Source organism: Carassius carassius, chromosome 2 (genome assembly GCF_963082965.1).
Source record: "Carassius carassius chromosome 2, fCarCar2.1, whole genome shotgun sequence".
Taxonomy (NCBI): domain Eukaryota; kingdom Metazoa; phylum Chordata; class Actinopteri; order Cypriniformes; family Cyprinidae; genus Carassius; species Carassius carassius.
Window position 1 is genome coordinate 45,745,315 of NC_081756.1, and position 19,843 is coordinate 45,765,157.

General features: G+C 38.9%; 1 protein-coding gene across 3 annotated transcripts in view; it reads right to left on the bottom strand.

Annotated features, from left to right (window-relative positions):
• Positions 1-6,219: 6,219 nt before the first annotated feature.
• LOC132110731 (ubiquitin carboxyl-terminal hydrolase 10-like) overlaps positions 6,220-19,843 on the bottom strand; it is a 47,859-nt gene continuing 34,235 nt past the window's right edge. For all 3 annotated transcript variants that reach the window (XM_059517588.1, XM_059517578.1, XM_059517597.1), the window contains 10 exons: positions 19,084-19,175; positions 18,858-18,967; positions 15,983-16,041; positions 15,791-15,891; positions 13,369-13,468; positions 13,093-13,267; positions 11,978-12,143; positions 11,451-11,595; positions 10,568-10,633; positions 6,220-7,907 (listed from right to left, as the gene is read on the bottom strand). In XM_059517588.1, the coding sequence (XP_059373571.1) occupies positions 7,720-7,907; positions 10,568-10,633; positions 11,451-11,595; positions 11,978-12,143; positions 13,093-13,267; positions 13,369-13,468; positions 15,791-15,891; positions 15,983-16,041; positions 18,858-18,967; positions 19,084-19,175 (1,202 nt within the window). In that variant the 3' untranslated portion in view covers positions 6,220-7,719. The remainder of the gene's footprint in view (positions 7,908-10,567; positions 10,634-11,450; positions 11,596-11,977; positions 12,144-13,092; positions 13,268-13,368; positions 13,469-15,790; positions 15,892-15,982; positions 16,042-18,857; positions 18,968-19,083; positions 19,176-19,843) is intronic.

Below are 19,843 nucleotides of genomic sequence, written 5' to 3' on the forward strand. Positions count from 1 at the left end.
CGACCTGACTGCTGTCCAGAAGGCCATCATTGACACCCTCAAGCGAGAGGGTAAGACACAGAAATAAATTTCTGAACGAACAGGGAGAATCTGTGGGATATTGTGAAGAGAAAGTTGAGAGACGCAAGACCCAACACTCTGGATGAGCTTAAGGCCGCTATCGAAGCATCCTGGGCCTCCATAACTCCTCAGCAGTGCCACAGGCTGATTGCCTCCATGCCACGCCGCATTGAAGCAGTAATTTCTGCAAAAATCCTCAGTATTAAAACAATAAAAGACCTGAAATATTTCAGTTGGTGTGCAATGAATCTAAAATATATGAAAGTTTAATTTTTATCATTACATTATGGAAAATAATGAACTTTATCACAATATGCTAATTTTTTTAGAAGGACCTGTATATTACTGTCTCTGGTGGGACATGTAACATGCTGTCTGTATTTTGGCAGTTCACGGGAGAGATTGGCTTTATTAAAGTCCCCAAGAATGATTAAAACAGAGTCCGGGTGTTGTTGTTCTGTGTCTGTGATCTGATCAGCGAGTTTCTGTAAAGCTGAGCTCACATGCGCTTGTGGAGGAATGTAAACACTCACCAGAATGAAGGAGTGAAACTCCCGCAGCGAATAGAATGGTTTGCAGTTGACAAACTGCATTTCTAGATCAGGATAGCACATCTTCTTTAACACAGTTACATCTGTACACCACCGTTCATTGATGTAAAAGCATGTCCCGTCACCGTGCGTTTTCCCCGTTGATTCTGCTTTGCGATCCGCTCTAAACAGCTGAAAGCCCGGCAGATGGAGCGCGCTCTCCGGTATGGCGTCATTCAGCCAGGTGTCCGTGAAACACAGCGCAGCACAGAGTGAGAAAAATCCTTATTTGTCCGAGAGAGCAGAAGGAGTTCGTCTGTTTTGTTGTGTAGAGAGCGGAGATTTGCGAGATGGATGCTAGGCAACGGCGTTCGAAATCCGCGCTTCCTGAGTCTGACGAACGCTCCTGCTCGCTTTCCCCGTCTGCGCGTCCTGAAGCGCCGCTGCTCCTCCAATAACAATGTTCAGTAAAACGTCTGTATAATAGAAATCCGAAAAAATATCCTGTGGTGTGTTCTGCCGAATGTTCAGCAGCTCATCCCTGGTGAAACTGATCGTGTTTGTTAAACAAAAAACCCAGGAAAAACGAACAAAAACAGTACAAACACTGGAGAGCCAAGCACTGAAGCAGCCATGTGCGGCGCCATCTTGGATTCATCAATCTTTTCTGCATTCCAAATCAGCCATGAATTCTTTAGAAATAACTTGAAATTAAGAAATGAGTAGCAAATATTTTTATTTCTTCTATTTAAGCGGATGTTTTTTCACTGCTTGATTCTTTTTAAGGGCACATAAAAAAGGGGGCGAGGGAAAACCAAAAATATTGGTAACTAAACCGTTTCAGTTACCATTGACTTGCACTGAAATACAACAGAAGTCAAAGGGAACCGAAACTGTTTGGTTATCAACATTCTTCAAAATATCTTATGTGTTTAGCAGAAGAAAAATTGCATACAGGTTTGGAATGACATGGGGGTAAGTAAACAATGCCAGAATTCATATTTCTGGGTGGACTAACACTATAGAATATTTGATTGCCTTTTATTTTCTTTTTTTTTTTACATACTTGCTGCCTTTTGACATAGTCACCCAGAATTTTTTCTTTCTTTCTTATTGTTAACTAGAACTATTAAAAATTGTTTGCATTACTTGAATTCAATCTGAAATGAAAATTATTCAATGAAAAACTTAAACTCTGAATATTAGAAATGTTGCCTTGGCAACTAAGTGCAAGTACTAAATTACTAAAAGTGGAATGGAAATAAAATGTATCAAAATCTTGAAAGAAAAAAAATCGGTATTCTCTGCTCTCAAACGCAGGGGCATGTCCGCTGCCGGAGCTGAAACCACGCCCACTCACGGGAAAGCCTCCTCCTCTCTGTCAAACACCGCTAAAATCCAGACATCAGTGGTAATGTTATTGTTTTAGTTTATGCAAACAAAAAGTCATTTTAATGTGTTTGGTTTGTTGATTTTAAATATAACAGTTGGTGAAACGATTTATATGTCAGTACACTTGTTGAACATTTCCAGCACATTTTAACAATGACATGATAGCCTACTACTAATAACAGTGTTAGTTTTGGTCACTATACGAAATTTTCATACCGTTTCAACTCTACTCCTGTCCCACCCACATACAATGGTGCCAACGCTCATGGTTTAGCTACTTGCTTGAGCGAAGTAACATATAAATCTAAAAGTAAAACGCATTAAATAATACGTTGCTTATGTTTATTGCATTTAAACGTAAATATGTATATGAATGATTGAATTACTGTAAGGTGTAAAAAAAGAAAATCAATGTTAAACAATTTTAATAGCTCAACACTAATAGCTACTTGACCATGAAAAGAGAAGAAACCACTTCGAATTTGGTGTTTTCAGTGAAACCGTACATTAAACACCATGTTAATTTCAACCGGACGTCCTAACACCTGTGCCAGGATCCACACTGTAACATGGGCATTAGAAACAATTAGTCTGTTTTGAATAAGTGGTTCTCCTTGGGCTTAGGCGCATGTTTAGGATTCCTGCACACTCCAGACTCGATGCCTACAGCAGTTTGTTTGAGTACAATTTAGTGCCAACCCTGGACGGGGAGAGAGGAACTGGTCCATGTTAATTACAGGATGGTCAGCTGCACCAAGACAATTTATTGTTGTAAGAACTTGTAAAAGATCTTTCTTCATTCCTAAACATATATTTTTAAGGTCCGTTCACGCAGCCAAGATAATCATAAAGTAATACTATATAAGACAATAAGAACCCAACCGTGATGGTGGGTCTTCAAGTTACAAAGCAATGTTTTGAAGGCCCCCAATAAAATCAAAGACAAAGTTATGAGGCATTTAGTTTACATGTGTTAGATCTGAGCTAATATATATTTATTTTTAACCATTCATATCCAAATGTTGCTCCCTATAATATCACTTTTGCCTTGATCGATCAAAACAACAGCAGTAGGAAATTATAACACACCTGAGGCGTTGGGTAATGGTAATAAAATTAAATAAATGGTCAGATGAGAAAAAGCCAACTTTGTGTTTCCTTTAAGATATTTCCTATATATATATATATATATATACACAAACACACACATACATATTAGTCCACATGAGTTGGTGTATTCAGGTTTAAGTCCCCACCTGGATAGAAAAACATATAGGCCTACACATATGTGCATGTATGTTTGGGGTAAGGAATATATACATTTTCCTCAGATGAATTATGCTTATGAAGACATGTTGCAAGGATATTAAACTGGTCAATTGCAACAATGAATACATTTGCAGCAAAATTGATTTCTTTCAAATAAATGTTATTTTAAACATCCTATTTTTATTCCTCATAGAGACCTAAAAAAGTATCACATTTCACCAAAACTTATTAGCAATTTCAACATTAATAAGTACATTTCTTGTGTTCCAAATCAGCATATTACACTGATTTCTGAAAGAACATGTGACACTGAAGACTAGATTAATGATGCAGTTAATTCAGCTTTACCATTTTATAAATTACATCATAAAATATATTCCCATAAAGAAACATTATTTTTGCAAGTGATATTTCACCATATTATGGTTTTGACTGTTTTGATCAAATAGCATAACACTTCTTTGAAAAACAATCTTACACTGACTTAAAAAAAAGGGGTGCCATTATACATAAATGTGTGTGTGTGTGTATATATATACATATACACATACATACACACACTTAAGCTTTAATTGTATGTGACATTTGTAAAATCTAATGCAGTGAATTTCATATAGTGTACAGATACATTTCCTACACATTGTGTAATTTACTTTAAACACATATGTGACCATGGAGCAAAAAAACAGTCTTAAGTCGCTGGGGTTAATTTGTATCAATAGCCAAAAAAAAAAAAAAACAAAAAAAAAAAAACATTGTATTGGTCAAAAGTATAGATTTATCTTTTATTATAAAAATCATTAGGAAATTAATTAAAGAACATGTTCCATGAAGATATTTTGTACATTTCCTACCGTAAATATCTAAAAACTTAATTTTTTTATATGCATTGCTAAGAATTCATGTGGACAACTTTAAAGGTGATTTTTTTTTGCATCCTCAGATTCCAGATTTTCAAATAGTTGTATCTCGGCCAAATATTGTCAGATCCTAACAAACCATATCAATGGAAAGCTTATTTGTTCAGCGTTTCAAAAATGGACACTGGTTAAGACTGGTTTTGTGCTCTTGGGTCACAAATCTAACCTCTACCAACAAAAGATCAGTGCCAAGATACGCACCAAGTATATCCATATATATTCTGGCTATGATCATCCGCTCCAACCCTAGATTGGATTGCATCCCCTGTATCAGATCTTAAACTGTATTTTGATATTAACAAAGAAAATTCCACATTTGATTGCATGTTTGAAAGCAAGGACCAAACCTGCGTGGAGAAGCACGAATCTCTTTTGAGTGATGAGACAGCCTTTACCAGACAAACCAGAAAGTGCACACTGGACGAACAGGCAGCCAACTGAGCCACAAGTGCATGCAGAACAGTCAGACAGAGAGCATAAGAACTATGGCAAAAATGTGGAATAGGACAAAGAAAAACTATTTTGAAATTCAACCTACTTGGGTTAGTTTAGAATACATGCTAAAGAGGAATTGCAAGGATCGGTTTCTCTTTATTTCATGTTTTCTCATGGTTACGCTGCACATTCCTCGAGAGAGGGGGCAACATGTGGTGGAAAAGACTACACTGTTCTCACAGCCTCATTTGAAAGGCTCCAGACTTGAATCTGCTATTGAAATAAATCTTGCCACAATTAATTTTTTATTTGAACAGTTGACAAAAGTAGAAGGCTGAAAGCCAAGAATGAGACAGCAAGAGAAACAAACAAGACAAGACGAGCACATCAGATGTGACCAAGTAGGCGTCAACACATTAAAACCGACAGTCAGGAAGAGTGGTGATTTTTCCAAACGCTTCTTCTGGTGACGAGTCAGCATGTCAGCTGAAATCAGGTCAAGTTCTTGAACGGTGCATATGGAGACACCAAAGTTTGGGAGGTTGGGGGGGGGGGGGGGGTACTTAATTTGTACATTTGATCTTCTAGCAATCATAAGAGGCACCAGCGTCTGTTTATATAGAAGCTCTGTATCCTTTGGTTTCACACGAGGATGCGTTCCTTGTGTCCTTTTGTAGATTCAAATAAACCAAATTCAAGATGTTCAAATGGTCAGACGGTTAAACATGACGTGGCAACCGTAATCAAGCAATTGAAAGGAAAAACTGACAATATATACACAATGAAATCTGACATCTCAAATGACAAGAAACTGGGATAACATGGATTCGAAGGAAGATTCCGACTGTGCTGCTGGGATAAAATAAGCTCATTCAGATGGATGTGAAATTCATGCTCTGCATTTCTAGAGTGGAAAGATGAGTTCACACCAGCCTAACACAGGAGCGTGTGAAGAGCTCCGCTCAAAGGATCTGCTCCTGGAAGCAACAGGTTCACTTTCTACAATTGTCAACAACAAAAATAGTTTGCATTTGTGAGGGGCTAAAATGCACATACCACTTGCGTAAAGATTGGATATACCAAGTGTTAAGCCTGAAACATTCCCCAAAATTATTTTTTATTAGAGGGATATTCAGTAATAGGGTTATGAACAAGAATGTGTGCAGAATTTTCAAACACTCATCACTCAAACCACTTTTATTTAGGTCATTTGATGATTATTTCAGCTACCAACAGTTTTTAGTAATTTCAGCTGTGTTTAACAATTTTCCACCAAAGTGAGTGCAGAAAAAGCAAAAAGTCTGTCTATCCTTTCTGGGCCTAGGAAAGTAGAGCAACGTTACGGTGTTAGTTATTAAATCAAAATAAATTTTCTTCATGTCAGTGATACTTTTTTTGTGAAAAAAAAAAATGAAATAAGGTCAAGCATAGTACTTATAATTTTATTCACGGTTGTGCTTTAACCTTGGGTCATTTCCTTTCAAAAGATAAATTTTAATGGAACAGAAACTATGTGAATGGGGAACGAAGAAAAACTGGACAAAAAAAAAAAATCAAAACACAGCCAGGTATAATATTGATGCAATGTCTCAAAAAAAAAAACAGGAAAAAAAACATACTTTGCTGTTTGTGCGCATCTGCGGTTACACTTAAGACTTAATCAGGCAAAGCTGATCTCATCTCGTGCGACACAGCAAATTGACTGCAGTAAGAGACATTTCTTGCCATCCATTCTGAGATATCATCCTCAGAGCTGCACACGGAGCCTCAACATGTACATCACAGGCTGACTGCTCAGAGCGGGTTAACATACAGAATGAGATGCAGACCAGATGTATCTCAACACAGCTCCTTGGCAGGAGTGGCTCAGCAGATACTTTTTACTGATATGATACAGGAAAAGACCAAACAGAACTAATGAAAGATGGCGAGAGGAGAAAAAAAATACAAATAAAGGCGAGTCAATGTTCATGATGGAGTCTTGGACATCTCTGGTATCTCGCCAGCATGACTGCATTAAAGTACACAAAAAGCCTAAAGAACAAGCATAACCCCCCCAGGGAGCGGATTAACGTGACGGCCGCTAAGATTCAGATTTTTGCATTTAATACTTTTAAAACCTAAATATCTGCAAGAAATGCGCAAACGACGCACATCTGCCTTTTTTTAAATCAACCGTTTTTTTTTTTTTTTTTTATTACGTGCACAAAGCTTTTTTAATCCTTTATATCCTAAAGCGCATTAAAATTGTAAGATAGTCATTCTAATCCTACACCCAAAAATCACACTGAAGCTCTCTCAAGCCAATTTTAGTTTTTTTTCTTTTTCTTTTCTTGTTTTGCTTTTTACCATTTCAGCACACTGCAGCACCCTTTCTCCCACCCGCTCTATTTTTCCCATGACTCAAGTGTAATATAAAGCATCAGGATTGCGAGAGAAATGGGGGAGAGAGAAGAGGTTGTGGTGTTGTTGGTGGAGTTGAAGTGTCTTGCTTGTGGACTCAACAAACCCCTACGTTGAGATCTATACAAAGTTTGGTAGCTTGCTGGTGTTGGGCCACTTTGATGCTGTAGTCAAAAAATTAACAGGCTCCACTTAACTGCTGCAAATTAGACCGACATCTCTTGCTAAAAGGCAAAACACTAATTTTTTCCTATGCCATTTAAAAAAGAAAAAAAAAAAAAAAGGAAAAATAATTATTTTCTCCAGCAGTCCATCTGCCTCAACTGGTTTGAGTTCATTCAGCTGGGATCCTCTCTGGCCAGTCAACATGAGGCGGTGGACGTTTGCAGTGATTCAGGTCTGTCTCTCCGAACTGGAGCGTTCTGCAGTGCTAACATATCTCCCCACAGCTTCTCCAGACCCACGCAAGGCCTTGTGCAGAGGGGGAACACACTACTACAGAAAAGTCTTCAAAAAAAAAAAGATACAAGTTGGAAAAGCTGGCTCTCTGGAATAGCAGGGTTGAGGGGAAAAAGGACAATCGTGAAGTAGGGCAGTGTTCCTGTTGAGACACGTGGTTGTGTGTGTGTGAGATCGTGTAAGTGTCTGCATGTAAACGTGTGTTTGAATGTACATCTGTGTGTGCGTGTTTGTGTGTATGAGTATGGTTTCTACAGCAGGTCCACACGACGGTAGTACAGCAGGTAGGCAGTGCGCTCTGCAGTTTGCTTCACCACCTGATGCTGATTGATGATCTTCACTGCCTGGTCATCAATACGCAGCCAGCCGTTCAGACCGATGTGGAAGACATCTGTAGTGTAGTGGCCACCTGTGGCACTGTTCCCATGGTGATAGACGACTGAGGGAAAAAACAAACAATTAAGTTCTACTTTCATTTCCAGCAAATCATATCAACCAATAGATTTTGCTGCCACTCCTATATCGCGGTAGATATTTTTGTGCAGCTATGTAAAAATAAAGTGCCATATCGTTCCAAAACAAACCATAAGGCGGCAGAAGTTTTTGGAGTTTACAGTAGCTAAAGTAGCTCGAGCATTACACAATTCAACTCGTGCGGTGCATATGATGCCTTTTTATAATTAATTCAGACTGGATTAGTCACATTTCTGACCTTTTCCCCCCTTGTGTTTGACTTGTTTTTAACTAGCATCAATGCAAAACAGCTTCACATTATGCAAGACTTATGAATCATCTGTTTTTCATCGACTGAGTCCAAAATAGAGAAAGATTTATTTAAAAAAATTATAATAAAAAAACACTTGTAATCATAGCAAAAATAATTGAAGTACAGTGATACACTGGTTATACCAGCAACTCTCGAATCATCATTCCATAATCAAAACATTGACATGAAATTACCATTTCTTGCACAGCCCCTGCACATTATCAGGCTATTTGATGCTTTCCTAAAAACATATAAAAATCTTTACATGCTTCACAGGCCACAATACTTTAAACAACCTTTAGACTCTTTATAAACCTCTTCTCCGAGAGGTTAAACTACAACTACATTCTATTGAATTAATAGGAAATTGTATGATTTAAATGAGAAAACATCACCTAACAAGTCCGCGTTTATAATTCTAAAGTATCCCTGTACATTATTAAAATGCAAACACCCTAGGCAGGTAAACTGATATTTTTTTTAAATGTCAGGAATTTCCCCTACTTATTAAAAAACTACGTTCATTACAGTAGTGAACATCATGAACATGATAAACATCAGACGGACATGACCTCAGCCTCATATATGAAGCATAAACAATAAAGAGTTCATTTTGAAATCTGAAGAAAGATTTATGCTTTGTTTACCTTGTACAGTTATTCATTGTTTATATAATTTAGTTAGTGTTTTTATTCGTACAGTAGCTAACTGATTTCGTTAACATTTCGTTAAATTAATTATTAATTTAGCTTACAATATTTAACATGGAAACTGTAATGCTAGTGAACATATCTGTGTGATCTTGGAGAGTATGAAATATGATGTGTATTTTTTTACTGTCTTGATTGAGCCACATCTAATTTAAATAACTGACTATATTCAGAACAGATTTAAAGAAATGAAGCTTTATTTCCAAGATAGTGAGTTAAGCTTTTCATTTATATAGTATTATTCATTGTAATATATTCAAATCCATTTCTGATACTAATGCGTTTATGTTTAATAACTCCTGAATAATTATGTTAATAAAGAAATACTCTATATTTTGTGTTGGATTGTTACCCTACAGTAAACAGTTTAAATTTATCGCTTCTACTGCCACAAAACACCGTAAACACACAGATAACATCTGAAGTAAACATTAATTTACATACACCTAGCATAAAAAACTAACGCTATTTGACGGATTTGCTTCAAATCGGGTGATTTTAGGTCAGCGGTTTGCATGTGACTCAATGGTGCTCTCTGCTGGTAGGGATTAGTAACATTCACAGAAAGGAAAGGTGAAATATCGTGTGTACTAGATCACAGGTGATTAAATGAAAAATTGAGACAATTCTGTATTTTCCGAACTTACCAGATGTTCAAACATGGGACAACGGTCAGAAAAGAGGTTTCAGGGAAATCGAATAGTAGAGGAATTGCTAGTGGTTGCTGGACAGGCTACCCGACAAGTGGGGAGCAATTATTTCCCCTCAGAAAGAAAGATAAACTACAATTCACTCCTGGAGGTGGGGAAGGTGGTGAACATCTCCCGTAAGGGAAGGCCAGGTGTGTTTAAAAAGGTCAAGGAGTCGTGTGTGGGGGGAGAGAAGATAAAGACAAGGCCTAACTAGTAGGGGTGCTCCGATCACAATCGGCCGATTGTTAATGCGCATCCTGTCAGTAAAGTCGGTTCTCTAATCAGCGGTTAATTCCATCAGGTGCGTGATTTCACATAGAGCAGCTGTTACTACACAGAGCTGTTGTTAACTGAGAAGATGCGCCAATAAACGCTGAAAATGAACGTGGATTTGCACATCTTCTTAGTTAACAATGGCTCTGTGTAGTAACAGGTGCTCTATGTGAAATCACGCACCTGATGGAATTAACCGCTGATTAGAGAACCGGCTTTACTGACGAGATGCGCATAACGATCGGCCGATCGTGATCGGAGCACCCCTACTAACTAGTCAGCAACAAGAAGCAAACAAACCAGCCTGGTGGTCTTTACCCCGTTTCCGTAAATGTATTTATGCATGTGACAGCTAAGAGTTTAAAATAAATAAAAATGCTATCACAGATCTGAAAACAGATAGCGAAAGGTTTCTTGGGGTCATTGATATCCAAGTTAACATCCAGATTAATAAAGCACCAGAGATGCTGTTGTCACACTGTACCAGTAACATCTCTCAGTGCTTTACAGAACGAACCAAAACACAGCTCTTACTGAGTTTTAGTTGTTACTGACAGAAACCGTTTATAATTTAGGGCTCAATGCACAACCGCACTGTAAAGAGTAGACTTAAATGTGTAGTTGCAGCATAACAACAGAATTAAAAAAACAAACATACCTGCAAAGAGCCTGTAGGTTCTTTGGCCTTTCAGAGTTTTGCCCCGCACACCCGGTGACAAGAGATCTGAAAATCATGATGAATCATTTTAATATACAGCAGCAGTATTACAGCTGGCCAACTTGAACTATTAGAGAAGTCTTTATGCTGCTCCCTCATTAGTGCTCCTTTATTTTTGTCAAGTTCATATTTAGTGGGGAACCTGGGCACGTATTCATGTAGAGTTGCAACCAATCACAATCTTCAAAAGAATGTCATACGTAGCAATGGGGTCAGCCCCGCCTCCTCACTAAGATAAAAGTTTTTGTCTTTTCCTCGCTCTCAGATTGGTTCTGAATCACTCTCAAGCTAAATTAGTAGCTCTCTGAGAGGAGCCTTAGAAACTTTAAGAATATGGGCCCAGGTTAATGAGAACATAACTACAGTTTTCCTCAACACAACCACACTCACCAGATATTCAAAGTAAAGGTTTATCATCTTGGAGCAATCCATTAAAATAGAGATTTCTCAAGTAAAACTGAGTGAAGACTGGACGTGCACAGTGCATGCGCACAGAATGAAGAAAATGTGTGTGGAAGATAGAGACTAGAAGTAATACGACCATCTCCAATGTGAATGGCACAGTTAGCTTATAACGTTCTTTACAAGTTTTACTTTTGCATTATTCCAAATATAGTTAGTAGTTAGAGGTTACTATCAAAATAAAATGACATGCAATTACAGTGGGATGCAGTTGGCGGAAAATATTTTCTCTCTTGCTGTCACCTAGTAAAGAACAAGCACAACTGAAATCATGCATCTAACTGAGTAGTTGATGAAACCTGCTAAAATCAATGTGATCTCAGCAAAATAGTTTCAGTGAAGAAATAAAAATGAAAATCACCTTTACTGATCTCCAGATCGACAGGGTAATCAATATTCTTGACCAGTTTCTGACATCCGCCGGTCTTCTCGAAAACAAATCTCTTGAGGTGAAGCACCAGCACTGGAGGAAGCTCTTCAAGAGTCACTCGCCGGCTGATTTCAATCTAAAGCAGAAAAAGAAGATAGGAAATCAGCTACAGGTTTCAACTTAATCAGAATCGACAAAAACGCTCTCCTATCCCATCTAAATATGACGAGTTGATTAGCCATTTGTAAGCTGATTTCCTGAGCTCTGGCACCATGAGCAAATATTTGAGCAACTGCACATCACAAATGAGGGACAAGTTTCACATCATTTAATACATTTATAAAACACAATTCTAACACAAGTAGACAGCTACAAATTTAGCAGTAATGGCATTCAAATCCATCTCCGATTTCAAGGGGAAACATCAATGCCGCAGTAAAGATGTTTCATGTCAACAGCTCACAGAAAAACTAAGACACATTTTTGGGTAGATGATTTTTACTGATAATGATTCACACCTCCTGCTTGCTCTTAGTGGTGTAGCCCTGAACGGACTCCCGCGCCACCAGTACCTCCAGGGCCTCTTGGACTGTACGGATCTTCTCTGATTGGATGTCCAGCTGCAGCGTGAAGAAGGGCTGCAAGGTGGCTGACTCCTTTAAGCTATGCTGGTATACCACAGATCTAAAATTAAGATTTAAAAGAAAAAAAAATGAGACTAATTTACATCTAATAAAGTAGTAAACCACTTCTCCCTGTTACAAGAACAAGACAAAAGGTCAAACTAAACCATATTAAAAGAAATTAATCATATTGTCTCGTGAAATGAATAAAGTTGGCAACTAAGTTTGTTCATAATGAAGTAACATGACAGCTACCAAGGCTATATTCATGGTGAGAAACAATTGAGAAAAAAAACTAAACCATATCATAACTATAAGTAATAAGCCCTAGAAAGCTTAAAACCATCACAGTCCATCAAATTATATGCTATTATAAATCTGAAAACCATAAACTAAGTTTCTTACAGGAAAACAAAAGAAGGGCTTAGTTACGCAATTAATTTCTCCAACAGTCAACCAAATACTCCATAGCCAAACCGTAGCCCTAAACGCATAGAGAAAATGCTAAATTTAAGCCTTGCCGCCCCCACATGTTCAGGCGCCTGCATTTCTGCAGCCACCTAAATTAGCTGGGAGGTGGTGGTGAGCCACAGGGCTTGTTTTTCAACAGTGAACTGTTTATAATGTCTGCGGAGCTTCAGGACAGCAGGATGGGCTGAAGATGGCACCACACTCTCTGAGCTCTTGTGTCATACCACACTCTGTGTGTGCCAATGGAAAGACCAAACCCATTCCTGGTGCCATGGCTTTTCTTTTCCGCAAGTTTATTTTCCTTGCAGAAGTGCTGCATATCGGTCTACCTCTGAGGTCTAATGTGTCAAAAAGGTCAAGTGCTTCAAAGCCACTGTTATGAGGATTACAACTCTACAGCATTGGTTCTCAAGCCTTGTTTTAAGACCAGACAGAGCTTTTGAGGTGGTGTAGAATAGCATATAGGTGCTTTTACAACTATGGTTAGCATGGAGTACCAGCTTGACAATAGCTGACTCGGAAATGTGCTCAAAGCCTACCTGATGTGACCACCAAATATGACAGTGATGGGAGTGCGGATAAAATCTGCCTGCCGGGTGATGGAGATTTTGTTTCTGGGCCCGACCTGTTCCCATTCATCATCACTGCCTTCCTTCTCAGCAGGGTCTTCTTCCACTCCAGGCTGAGACTCGGGCCCATTTGGTGTGAGGGCTTCTGTTCAGAGATGGAAAAAACAATACATTTAGAGTGGGCAGGACAGCAGTCAAGAGCCTGATTTCTCCAGCAAATAATGCAGAATTCAGAAAGGAACGTACTCTCTTCCTGTGGAGAGATAAGCTTTTTCAGTGCCAGCATTTCCTCATGCAGTCCATTTAAAATGAAACCAAGGTACTCCTCCGCATCCTCCTGGCGCCCCTGAGAGAAAGACAGAAATCATTAACATGCTAACAGTGCCACATTCTTTGACTTTGTTCCAAACAAAACCAGTTACCAATCAGACAATGACTAAGCTTTTGAATGAAGGTACTACTTTCAGAAATGAGTGGCTTCCAAGGCACCATAAAGCCTAATGACGAATGAGAGCCAAATTATCATTTTAATCCAATTACTGCAATGCTTATTTCTCAGAAAAACTGGAAAAATAATAAATTTCAATAATTTTAATAAAGTTCTTTCAAATCAACAGCCAAATGGCGTACCTGATTATCAGGACCGGCCCAGGCTCTGTTGGTGCCCCAAGCGAGATTTGAGGTTTTTTTTGTATTCGTTTGTAGATGTTAGCCAGCTGGCTAGCTAGTTAATCTAATTAGCATACCCATATCTTTAATTTCATTTTTGTGCATATGTACAGTGGAAATTCACAAACTTAAAGGGTTAGTTCTCCCAAAAATGAAAATTATGTCATTAATGACTCACCCTCATGTCGTTCCAAACACGTAAGACCTCCATTCATCTTCAGAACACAGTTTAAGATATTTTAGATTTGTATGTACGGTCTACTCTCCATGTGCAGAAATGTAAAAAAAAAAAAAAAAACCAAGGCAGACGAACGACGCTGCTGACGTGTTATCTTTGTTATTGGGCGGGCCAGAAAACATGTCAGCAGCATCATACGTCAACAGCGCCGTGAACGTGCTCACAACAGACCCAGAAGAGAAGACAATGCTGGATAAAGTCTTCATTTCTGTTATTTTTGGACCAAAATGTATTTTTGATGCTTCAACAAATTCTAACTGACCCTCTGATGTCACATGGACTACTTTGATGATGTTTTTCTTACCTTTCTGGACATGGACAGTATACCGTACATACGTTTTCAATGGAGGGACAGAAAGCTCTCGGACTAAATCTAAAATATATATTAATAAATGTGTGATTAGTAGACTAATGCTTCAAATGAAAGACTACTAGACACCAAGAAAGATCTTTAGCCAGGGACAGCCCTAAAAAGAACTAAAATAAAAAGCACCTATCCTTAATAATAAAAGTCTCTCACACGGCTCCTGGGTGTAAACAAAGTCCTCCTGTAGCAATTTGATGCATTTTTGTAAGAAAAATATTAATATTCAAAACCTAAATCACTTTAACGTAGCTTACGCCAACAGTTGTACACGGAAGCACTTCCGGGAACATGACGTATGGAGGTTGGCTTTGCGCATGCGCCGGTGAGTCTCATGAAAACCAACATTTGTAAATGGGAGCAAAGGAAAGCAAAGTTTCCTTACTTTAGCAAAGGAAAACCAGTCTCCTTCTTGGCTTACATCGAAATCCTCTGACATTATTCTTTGCAAATCCGCTTTTTGTACTTCTAATTAGTGACTGCTGTTTTGTTTTGATCTTTCCCCTGGGTTTCCACTTTTGTCACTTCTGAGCGCAAACCCGACCCCATACGTCATCCGTCCAGAGTTGCTTCCGTGTACAACAGTGAGCATTAAGCTAGATTAAATTGATTATTACCTTTTTAATAGTTATTTTTCTTACAAAAATGCATCAATAGGCTACAGGAGGACTTTGTTCACCCCCAAGAGCTTTGTGAGAGACTTTTTATTAAGGATAGGAGCTTTTTGTTTCACTTCTTTTGGACTGAAACACTGCAACACCTGCTGAGTGCCATTAAACAATTTGAAAGATCAAAACACATTTTTTATACAACTCTGACTGGATTCGTCTGAAAGAAGAAAGTCATGTACACACAAGATGACTTCAGGGTGAGTAATTTATGGGCTAATTTTCATTTTTAGGTGTAGGAGCACAAGATGGTCATATATATATATATATATATATATATATATTTATATTCGACATGCCCCGATGCCATCCATTCTCTCTATACTGTCCTCAAAGGTAGTATTTCTCAGGTACACTCTTGTTCTTCCACAACCGGAAGACTGTGCATCCAAAGATTCAGCTCATTAACTGAGGTCTTTATCTTACAGCATTGAGCCTGTTCATTTGAGGACACGCATTCCTCAATGTTAGTGAATGTGCAGACAGATAAAAAAAAAAAAAAAAGATACAGAACAGGAAGGTCTTGTCCTTGGATGTGCAAAGCACAAATGTCTATAATTATTGAGAAAGTTGACCAACTAGTAAATTGTTGGTGGTAATTACTACCAAAAATTACATGAACTATAGATTTATAGTAGTTGCATTTTTCTTAAGATAAAGGGAGACATTCAAAATGTGTCCACTGGACACCCTCAAAGAACAGGACCTAAGCAAAACCCATATGCTTACCTTCTCAGAAAGGCTTGATTTGACGAGGGTGAGTTTATAGATATATGTGGGTTCAAAAGGAGCACCCAGTCTAAGGTCTTTCATTATCTTCTCTCCAGCAGCTACAAAAGAGAAAAGGATAAATGTAAACTATAAATACAGAAGTGGGTTTTTTTTTTTTTTTTTTTTTAATCAACCCTGAAAAGCCTTTACCTTGCTGTTTAGCCTTGGAAGGGACAGGCATATTGCTGAACTCATTCACAAAACGAACACTACAAGACACAAGATTACGGTAAATTTATTAAATTAATAAAAAGACCATCCTCTCATTTCACTGCATGCAGTAAATGGCACGAAACAGCAGACAGGCTAATTATTCTCTTCTTTAAAGTGATAGTTCACCCAAAAATTTAAATTATGTCATTAATGACTCACCCTCATGTCGTTCCAAACCAGTAAGACCTCAGTTTATTTTTGGAACACAGTTTAAGATATTTTAGATTTAGTCCGAGAGCTCTCAGTCCCTCCATTGAAGCTGTGTGTACGGTATACTGTCCATGTCCAGAAAGGTAAGAAAAACATCATCGGTTTCATTGGAGGGACAGAAAGCTCTAGGACTAAATCTAAAATATCTTAAACTGTGTTCCAAAAATAAACGGAGGTCTTACGGGTTTGGAACGACATGAGGGTGAGTTATTAATGACAATTTTGCAAACTGGGCGAACTATCCCTTTAACAGCAGTAAACCAATCTGTTAATATTAATTTTATAGTACGTGGTAGGCTGACAGCACTAAAAAGTGGATTTGGTGGTTTTTATTTTAGGACAGGAATTTGCTGTGATTTGCACAAACTTGTTGATTAATTGAAGTCAATTAGAGTACTTCAGCTACAGTCAGGTCCACATATTTCATATTTAACATTTCCATCTAAATTCGAAAATTGGAAGCAAACTAAAAGATAAGACTAGGGCTGTGCAAAAAATCGAATGCGATTTTCATGCGCATCTCATCAGTAAAGATGCTCCTGTGATTAGAAGTATATCTCCAGCACGTGCGTTCAGGGGAAGTCGTGGCCTGGTGGTTAGAGAATCGGACTCCCAATCGAAAGGTTGTGAGTTCGAGTCCCGGGCCGGCAGGAATTGTGGGTGGGGGGAGTGCATGTACAGTTCTCTCTCCACCCTCAATACCACGACTTAGGTGCCCTTGAGCAAGGCATCGAACCCCCAACTGCTCCCCGGGCGCCGCAGCATAAATGGCTGCCCACTGCTCTGGGTGTGTGTCCACAGTGTGTGTGTGTGTTCACTGCTCTGTGTGTGTGCACTTTGGATGGGTTAAATGCAGAGCAAAAATTCTGAGTATGGGTCACCATACTTGGCCGAATGTCACACTTCACTTCAGATCAGGGTTGCCAGGTTTTCACAACAAATCCTGCCCAGTTGCTTCTTAAAACTAGTCCAAAACAAGCCCAATCGCGTTTCCGGGAGGATCCCCGATAAAAATTGCTTCCCGGGGTTAAAATATACATTTTTTGGAAGGGTTGCCCTGGTAAAATTCGCATTTTAGGGGCTAAATATCACGTTATTGGTATTGGGGTTGCTTCAAACCGCGGACATGGAAAAACATTAGCAGACTTGGCAACACTGGTTCAGGTGGAGCGGCAGTTACTACACAGAGCCACAATTAACACAAAATAGTTTTCAAAATCGACTAAGAATCGCCTGTGATTTTAACATCGATTTTGTGTAGATTGTCAGTGAATTACGGCTCGGTGTAGTAAATGCCAACCGGTGTTGCCAAGTCTGTGGTTGTTTTTTTATGTCCACGGGCCAAAGCGATCCCAATAAAAATACCGTGATATTTAGCCCCTAAAATGCGAATTTTACCAAGGCAACCCTGCTAAAAAACCTATATTGTAACCCCGGGAAGCAATTTTTTTTATCGGGGAACCTTCTGGAAGCGCGATTGGGCTAGTTTTGGACTAGTTTTGAGAAGCAACTGGGCAGGATTTGTGAAAACCTGGCAACCCTGATCTGAACGCACGTGCTGGAGATTTTTTTTTGATTTTGATTTTGAAGTGACATTCAGCCAAGTATGGTGACCCATACTCAGAATTTGTGCTCTGCATTTAACCCATCCGAAATGCACACACACAGAGCAGTGAACACACACACACACACTGTGAGCACACACCCGGAGCAGTGGGCAGCCATTTATGCTGCGGCGCCCGGGGAGCAGTTGGGGGTTCGATGCCTTGCTCAAGGGCACCTAAGTCGTGGTATTGAAGGTGGAGAGAGAACTGTACATGCACTCCCCCCACCCACAATTCCTGCCGGCCCGGGACTCGAACTCACAACCTTTCGATTGGGAGTCCGACTCTCTAACCATTAGGCCACGACTTCCCCAAAATTTATATAGCGCTTTCAACAGACCACATGGCCATCCAAAGCGCTTTACAATTTTTGCCTTACATTCACCCATTCACACACCGACTGCGGTGTCAGCCATTCAAGGCGCCATCCAGCTCATCGGGAGCAGCTGGGGTTAGGTGTCTTGCTCAAGGACACCTCGACACTTGGTCAGGCGGAGCCGGGGATCGAACCACCAACCTTCCGGTTTGTAGACAACCTACATGAACCACTGAGCCACTGCCGCCCGATATACTTCTAATTACAGGAGCGTCTTTACTGACGAGATGTGCATGAAAATCGCATTCGATTTTTTGCACAGCCCTAGATAAGACATCTGGTATCAGTGTACAAACAGATGCTTCCCTTCATATTTCACTCCAGTTAAAATCAAGACTCACTTCTCAATGGAGAATTTCCAGTTATATGAAGTTCAAAACTAATGTATGCTTTGGATGTTTGGTAGTTCTGGTCTAAAAAAAAATTCTGTGGTGGCCTATGACAATCTTGCATTATAGATCGGACCTAAGTTTAAAATCAATCACTAATTTTGATTGTAGTTCAGGCATTTTAATCTGGTAAATGCATAGAATGGATATCAAGTTATAACTTATTCCAGATCCACATTTTAGAATAGCAGAAATAATGATTAATTAGGGCAGCGAAGTAGCCTGAAACTTACAAGTTATCCATCATGGGTGTGGATGTGCAGGGTCTCTGAGTCTCAGTGAAAAGGGGAATAGACTTCATCAGATGATACATGGGGGGACATGCAATCAGGGCCTGCAAGGTCTTAAGCTCAGTGTCAAGGAAGGATAGATAAACAAGACAGGCTTGATCAATTCAGTATTGTTGGGTTTAAACAAGATCATTAAGACTGGAAGAACTGTGGTGCGGAAAAAGGATACAGCATTGATGTAGCACCAGTTTCCCTTGTTAATCAGTCCTCTTGGTTGCAAAGACACTGGTTTGTGTATCAACTTCACATTCTCGATTAATTCTGATGGATGAATAGAAAAATGTATCATGTTCATGGATGAAATACTGGGGATGTGCAAACCTCATTCTCAAGATGGAGTATTAGAGGGGTGTTGCTTTGGGAAGCATTTACACAAGATTGTTTTTGAACAGAAAAAACAATTTAACTAGATATACAGTCTAAAAACAAGTCTGGACAAATTAGTAAATCATCATTAGCCATTACTTGTCAGTGGAGTGGAAAATAATGCTATGTCAATCACTCTAACCTTGCATCATGTGACTGATGCACAATGAAGCTAATTGTGGCAAAAATTAGGAGAATTTTGTACCACGCCTAGGAAGGCTGAAATAATGGTGCGTGGTAATCTGAATTTATCAACATTTGAATGGAGTTAAGTGTATTTTTCAGTTTTGTTATGCATGTCAAATCACCATCTTCCCCTGGGCAGTAAAAATTTTAATGTTACGGCGTCAAGTTGAAGGGGATGCTGAAAATACAACCCATTTAACTTTTTACTGAAAATGAAAAATCAATTGGGAATCGATTGGATGGTTTAAAGTATAGTAGCTATTTCCCTGATGTTTAACTTTGGCCAATAGCCTAAACTCAAACGAGCAGACGGAGTAGAAATGCAATCTGCAAGCCAAACAAACTGCATAATGGCTCTCTGTAGATTTACTCTGAAA